This window comes from Acomys russatus, chromosome 1, assembly GCF_903995435.1.
Source record: "Acomys russatus chromosome 1, mAcoRus1.1, whole genome shotgun sequence".
In the NCBI taxonomy this organism is placed as follows: domain Eukaryota; kingdom Metazoa; phylum Chordata; class Mammalia; order Rodentia; family Muridae; genus Acomys; species Acomys russatus.
In genome coordinates this window covers 66,164,154-66,171,528 of record NC_067137.1, presented here as the reverse complement: position 1 = coordinate 66,171,528, position 7,375 = coordinate 66,164,154, and the positions used below count along the sequence as shown (strand labels likewise).

At 45.2% G+C, this 7,375-nt stretch overlaps 1 protein-coding gene across 1 annotated transcript in view; it reads left to right on the top strand.

Annotated features, from left to right (window-relative positions):
• The first annotated feature begins 202 nt into the window (after positions 1–202).
• Positions 203–7,375, top strand: part of Snx6 (sorting nexin 6) — a 40,580-nt gene continuing 33,407 nt past the window's right edge. Inside the window, exons 1-2 of the mRNA XM_051146159.1 lie at positions 203–272; positions 418–465. Coding sequence (XP_051002116.1) covers positions 267–272; positions 418–465 — 54 coding nt within the window. The 5' untranslated portion in view covers positions 203–266. The remainder of the gene's footprint in view (positions 273–417; positions 466–7,375) is intronic.

The following is a 7,375-nucleotide window of genomic DNA, read 5'->3' as shown; positions in this document are numbered from 1 at the left end:
GGGTAAGGGAAGTGGACAGCTCTCCCAGGAGCCCTTGGGCCTTCCCAAGCTTTGAGCTGGCCAGCAGGGAGCTGTGACTACTGCTCTGGGTCCTCTTACCTGACTCAAAGATTCCTGTGTCCTCCACCCCCTCACCCCCCACCCCGTCCTGCGCGCGGGCAGGGGGCGGGACTGGCCCTCGGCTCCTCCCTCCGCCCCACCCGCGCGGCCCGCTCGGTTCGTGGCCTTGCTTGTGCGTCTGCGCGAGCCCTGGACTCGGAGCAGCCATGATGGTGGGTGTTCACGGCGGCGCCGAACTCGGGGCGCGCGGTGGGGGCGGCGGGCGCGGGGACGGCGCGGGCCGGGCGCTAATGTCTCTCTTTGTGTCTCCCTCTTCCCTTCCTCTCCCTCGGTGTGCCGGGCCCGCCGACTCCGCAGGAAGGCCTGGATGACGGCCCCGACTTCCTCTCGGAGGAAGACCGCGGAGTAAGTTGTGTCTTCTCTCGCCTTGGACCCTCGGTCCCATCCCCGCCGTGGCCTGAGCCCTGCGCCGCCCTTCCGACCTCCGCGGGGTGCGCCCCGCCCTTCTGCAGCCATTCTTCCCTGGGGTCCCGTGCTTCTCGGTTCCGCGGGTCCCGCGGGTCCCGCGGCCGCTTTCTTGACCTGGGCAAGTGATCCATTCCTATGCGGAGCTCTGCTCTTCCCAGGCCCCGTTGCAGGTGGGGTGGCGAAGGTGGATGGAGGTCGGGTTGGAACGCCCCCATCCTCGACTCCTTGGCCCAGGAAACCCATTCTCCGACCTTCCCGGTGGTACCGTCAGAATCTTCTTTCTGTGGCTTTCTGGAACCCCGTTTCCCCTTTTTTTTCTGCCGAATGGTATGGATTTAGTCTAAATTTACTCTTGTAATGATTTTTTGCAATCAGCAAATCTCAGTTGAGCCCTAACAGATTTTGTAAAGGTAGCCCTCGGTGGCTTTACTTTTTCTAGTATAACCCCTAATCTCCTTCCATTTAAAGGTTCTCTGGGTATTGTTTCCCATCTCTAGCACTATTGAAGTTTGACTTAGAAAACAATAATTTATATAATTAAGATGTACAGCGTGGTATTTCCATGCTTGTAGAGGTTGTGAAATGATTACCATTGTCAAGTTAATCAGCATATACCTCACCCAGTTTCTATCTGATGAGAATACTTGGTCTACGCTCAGCAAGTTTCAAGTATACATTATTATTAATCACATTAAGTATCCAGAACTTGAACCTGAAAGTTTGTATCCTTTGACTACCCCCCACTGTTCCCCATCCCAGCTCCTTGTATAAAGCTCTGACTTCTCCCTCCCTGCGCCTCATTTGTCTTTTAGTGAAGGGTAACAGTGCATGTAGTGACTTGTACAAGTGCTGAATTGAAAAATACTGATAGTGATGTGTGATTGCCAGTAAGCAAAGTTCCAGTGTCACCTACCATTTTGGCATTTAACAGCTCGCACTTACTTTTTAGGCTTTTTTTTTTTTTTTTTTTTTAAGATACGTTTCCATGTAGCCTGGGTTGGCCTGGAGCTTAAGGCATTTTTTCTGCCTCTGCCTTCCAAGTGTGGATTACAGGTGCATGCCACCCAGCCTAGTTTTTACTTTTGTTTTCCATTTTGCTTTTATTCATCCTAAACAATGTGAGAGATACAGGTGTTGGAGATAGAAGCTAGACATTGCAGGCGTTGTTGTTGGAAAGACATTAGGAGTTGATGAGCTGGTCATGATGGTTTATTCTTCCAATCCTAGCACTCTAGAGGGCAGAGGCAGGTGGATCTCTGAATTAGAGTCATAGCCAATTCCAAGTCAGCAAGGGCTAACTAGTAAGACCCTGGGAAGAGAGGAGTTTAAGGATTCTATATCTGTGTGTATGTGCACGCGCATCTGTGTGCAGATGCTTGTGGAAGTCAGAAGGCATCACAGTCTGAGGCTGGAGTTACGGGTGGTTGGGAGCAGTCTGTGGATGCTGGGGATTGAACTCAGGTCTCTGTAAAAACAGTGTGCTCTGAGTCCTGAAGCCATCTCACCAGCCCCTGAAGCAGAGGGGCACACACTACTGCTGATCCCTTTTCTTCCTCCAGATAATCCCCTTGCTGCTTCCACGTTGTACATGTATTCTGTTACAGAGAACAATTTAGAGCAGTCAGCTCTCTCCTTCCGCCTTTTACATGGGTTCTGGGATTAAACTCAGATTGTTAGGTTTACGCAGCAAGCACTTTACTTACTGAGCCATCTTGCTTGTCAAGGTTAGGGTTCAATAAAGACAATATTTTAACACAGGCTTAAGCATGACAGTTGAGAAAGAGCCACTCCCCCTGACAGACAGACAGACACACCCAAGAGCATGGGATGTGAGCTTCTATATGAAGTCTCATACTATGGATATAGGCTCACCAAGACTCATACGAATATGATTTCTGATTTTTAAAACCTCTAGTTACTACAAAAAAATGTGTGTGTATGTGTGTGTGTGTGTAATTCTTGGATAAGACACTTAGAATTTACTAATTGTGTTCTGGGTTTTGTTTTATTTGATGTTGGGAGGTCTTACTTTGTAGCTATGGCTAGCCTGGAACTCACAGATGCTTGCTTGCCTCTGCCTCCCCAGTACTAAGATTAAAGGCATGTGCCACTGCCTGGCATATTTTGAATTTTAAGGGAAAAGGACTGGGGTTGTAAATCTGGTGAGTGTACTTGCCTAGCATGCATAAGACCTTCACCTCAATCCTTGGTACTGGAAATAAAATAGGAGAAACAAGATGAAAGAAATTAGTTCAGTTAAACTGGTTGTTCTTAAAGCATGTAGTCTTTTTTGGTTTTGTTTTTGATTTTTCGAGACAGTGTCTCTCTGTGTAGCCTTGGCTGTCCTGGACTCACTTTGTAGAGCATGTAGTCTTTTTTAGATTAAAAAAAAAAAGTCTTTTGTTATGTACCATAAAAAGCAAACAGTTCAGGCAGGGGAGGCGCACACCTTTAATCCCAGATTGAGAGGAAGAGTCAGGTGGATCTCTGTGCGTTCGAGGCCAGCCTGGTCTACAAAGTGAGTCCAGGACAGCCAAGGCTACACAGAGAAACTTTGTCTTGAAACAAACAAACAAAAAATAGAATAGAAAGAGCAAACAGGATTTGTTTGTCAAAAGTGTTAATTTTGTAAAAAATGTTTTTACATCAGTGACATGAAAGGTGGAATGTTTTCTAATGCATAATTTGTTTTTGCCTTCATAAGATTTGTGTACAGAACACAAAGTACTTGGATGATATGTCTGAGAACTTTCCACATGGCTGAAAATTAGAGGGAGAGGAAGCAAAAAGCACAGCTGACCAGGGGGTTAGTGTAGAATGTTGTAAGTGAAAATGATTTTATTTATTTATATTTAGTAGAGCAAATATTGATTGATTGATTGATTATTTATTTATTTATTTTGAGACAGGGTTTCTCTGTGTAATAGCCCTAGCTATCCTGGAACTCTCTTTGTAGATCAGGCTGGCCTGGTGTGCCACCACACCTAATCCAAATGTTGATTTATTAAGGAAATGTGAGAAAGACTCCAGAGAGTGAAAGGGGTTCCAAGGAGGATTAATAGCCCTGGATGAAAATTTTTAGTATGAAAGAGGAAAAACAAATACTCAAACCAAACACAGGTTGGAGGTGTAGCTCAAGAGCAGAGCTTGTACAGCACAGTTATGTGACTGGGTTTGGTTTCCCCTCCCCTAAGTGGAAAGAAAACATGTTATAAATTTTGAACTGCAAGATGGTTCCACTGAGGCTGAGGACCTGAGTTCAAGCCCTGCGATGCAGATGATGAAGAAAACAAAAAACAAAAATATCAGTTCTCACGAGCTGCCCTCTTTAGGGCCTCTGCATGTATTCTGTGGCATGCCTCATGCATAAAAAAGAAGTAAAATGTTTTTTTTTTTTTAAAAGCCTAAATCTCCAAAAAGAACTGTTTTAGGAAGTAGTGATAGCTGTGTACATCTGTCCAGTTCTTTCTTATTTTGGTGCTGTGGAACTGGTAAATCAGCAGTTATAACTGGACATATATTAAGCACTGTGCAGCTGGGTGTGGTGGTGCACGTCTTTAATCCCAGCACTCGGGAGCCAGAGGCAGGCGGATCGCTATGAGTTCGAGGCCAGCCTCGTCTACAAAGTGAGTCCAGGATGGCCAAGGCTACACAGAGAAACCCTGTCTCGAAAAACCAAAAAAAAAAAAAAAAAAAAAAAAAGCACTGTGCAAACTGTTCAGTCAATATCTGAAGCCTGGTTTTCTCTCCTTTTACATTTATTTATATAGCATATGTATGGCTGGAGTGGTGGTGGCATACACCTTTAATCCAAGCACTTGGGAGGCAAAGGCAGGCTGAGGCCAGCCTCATCTACCTGTCTACCCAGTATAGCCAAGGCTATGCAAAGAAACCCTGTCTTGAAGTAGAGTGAGTGTGTATATATGGGGGCATGTATGCCATGGCAAACTTATGGAGGTCAGAGGACAGTGTGGGCCCTGGGAGCAAACTCAGGTCATTGGGCAAGCACCTTTACTTGTGAGCCATCATGCTGGCTCCTCTGTGAAATCTTTACTGTACCCCCTTTATAGCTGAGAAATTGAAAACTTGTGAAGAACTTTAGTAGTTTGGGGTCACACAACATGGAGTAAGAGCTGGATTTTAATGCCTTGATTCTGCCAGCTAGTACATGTGTTTCTCAAGCATTCTTGAAATGCATTTATCATGTTGGTTGTAGTAGGGTGTGCCTGTAATCCCAGCATTTGACAGGAGGATTGCCTTGAGTTCCAGGGTGGACTGTGTTACATAGAGAGTGCTAGGACAGCGTAGACTACAAATCGAGCTCTTATCTCAACCCCTGCCCAAGAAAAGACTTGCATCAGAGTCACCTGGTGTCCTGGATGACGTAGTGCATTCCTATGGCACTCTAGAAATTGAAGTGGACGAGGGCCAACCAGTTCAAGGCCACCCTGGGCTAGAAAGCAAGACCCTATCTCAAAAAAGGTCCAACCAAACCAGAATCACTTGGTGTGTTTGAAAAGCAAAATAAATATTTTGGGGTCCTTGTCCTAACTAAATCAGAACCTCTTGGTTGGAGAGGACAACCACTGTTTCAATTTATTTTAGGACTTAAAAAAAAAAAAAAAAAAAAAAAAGACAGGGTCTCTCTGTGTAGCTTTGGCCGTCCTAAACTGCTTTGTAGACCAGGCTGGCCTTGAACTCGCAGAGAGCCACCTGCCTCTGCCTTCTGAGTGCTGGGATTAAAGATGTGCAATACCAGCCGGGCATGGTGGCGCACGCCTTTAATCCCAGCACTCGGGAGGCAGAGGCAGGCGGATCGCTGTGAGTTCGAGGCCAGCCTGGTCTACAAAGTGAGTCCAGGATGGCCAAGGCTACACAGAGAAACCCTGTCTCGAAAAACAAACAAACAAACAAACAAACAAACAAAAAGATGTGCAATACCATGACCAGCTCCGTAGTCAGATTTTAAGGCATGGTGGTTCTTGTTTAGACTTTAGATCAGTGGTTCATGACCTCTTGGGGGAAAAAAAAAATCTAAGGACCCTTCCACAGTGTTTGCCTAAGACCATTGGAAAACAGAGATGTTTATAGAACGATTCCCAACAGTAGCAGAATAACAGTTATGAAGTAGTAACACAAATAGTGTTCTGGTTGGAGGGTTCGCCACAGCATGAGGACCTATATTAAAGGGTTGCAACGTCAGGAAGATTGACTGAGAACCTTCCTGCTTTCCATCACCTACCTTCACATTGTATTTCTTTGGTGTTTATTTTCTGTGGGGGACACACGTGTGAGGTCTGAGGACAACTAATGGGAGTTGGCTCTCCTTCTATCAAGTTGTTGGCTGGGCTCCTTCACCCACTGAGGCGTTGCACCTCTTCTCTTTTTCCTCCTCTCTGACTCTTTTCTTCTGTTTTGTTTTTCAAATAGGTTTCCCTATGTAGCCCCACCCCAAATCCTAGTTCTCCTGCCTCACCTTCCCTGTATTGGGACTGCCCATGTGAACCACCACACCCAGTTTTTGAAAAGTATAAAGTGAACATTTGATTTGTGTTGCAAAAAGAGACATTAAAGATTCAGAAATAACAGGCATATAGGGCAATAAGTAGGTAAAACTAAAGCCAGTAGTTTAAAGTAAGTCTTTAAAAGCAGACAGGTTTCCGTGATGGTATTTTTATCAGCTCTGATGAGAAGAAAATGTTTTCAGTAGCGAAAAAGAAGGCTTAAAGTAATAATTAGCTGGATGTAGTGATACATACCTGTAGCCCATGCTTTTGGGAGAACTGAGGCAGAGGGATGGCTGGCCTGGAGTGTGAGACTTAACCCCTGCCCCCCCCAAAAAAAAGTTAAAAGACAAAGCAAAGCCTTAGAGTATGGGAAGCTGTTGGCTAAGCTTTGTTTTCTTTAGCCCCACCTCTTCAGAGGCCACACACAGAGAAATAAAGGACAGTGACATATTATTTAATAAACAAATGAGTCCTTTGAACTGGGTGAACTTTGTTTTGATGTGCAGTGCATATCAGAGTGATGGCCTAGTTCTCTTAGCATGTGGTTTCAATTCTAAATGGCATGCTGTTTTAAAAAATGACTTTAGGCTGGGTGTGGTGGCGCACGCCTGTGATCCCAGCACTGGGGAGGCAAAGGCAGAGGCAGGCGGATCACTGAGTTTGAGGCCAGCCTGGTCTACAAAGGGAGCCCAGGACAACCAAGGCTACACAGAGAAACCCTGTCTCAAAAACAAAGACTTTAGAGTTCCTTAGTGGTGACACATGCCTTTAATTCCAGCGCTTGGGAGGCAGAGATAGGCAAATCTGAGTGTGAGTACAGCCTGGTCTACAGAGTGAGTTCTAGGACAGCCAGAGCTACACAGGGAAACCCTGTCTCAAAGCTCACCCTCCCCTGCAAAAAAAGAAAGAAAAAGAAAAAAAATGACTTTAGGTTGGTCAGTTGCATCATCTGGCCTCCTAGTCCTACCCTTCCTCTGCATTCCTTGTCTTGTTATCACTTTCCAGTTGTGCAAAGAACTCTGGATCATACATATCTCCTCGTATCAGAACCATCACTGAGCCCAACTTCACCTTGGAAATATTTGCTCTATCTTTAAAAAAAAAAAAAGTTTAAAGCTTTTGTTTATTGTTATTGAAAGTATGGAGCATGCCTTTAATCCCAGCACTCGGGAGGCAGAGGCAGGCGGAACGCTGTGAGTTCAAGGCCAGCCTGGTCTACAAAGTGAGTCCAGGATGGCCAAGGCTACACAGAGAAACCCTATCTCGAAAAAAAAAAAAAAAAAAAAAAAGAAAGAAAAGAAAAGAAAAGAAAAAGAAAGAAAGTATGGTGGCCAGAGGAC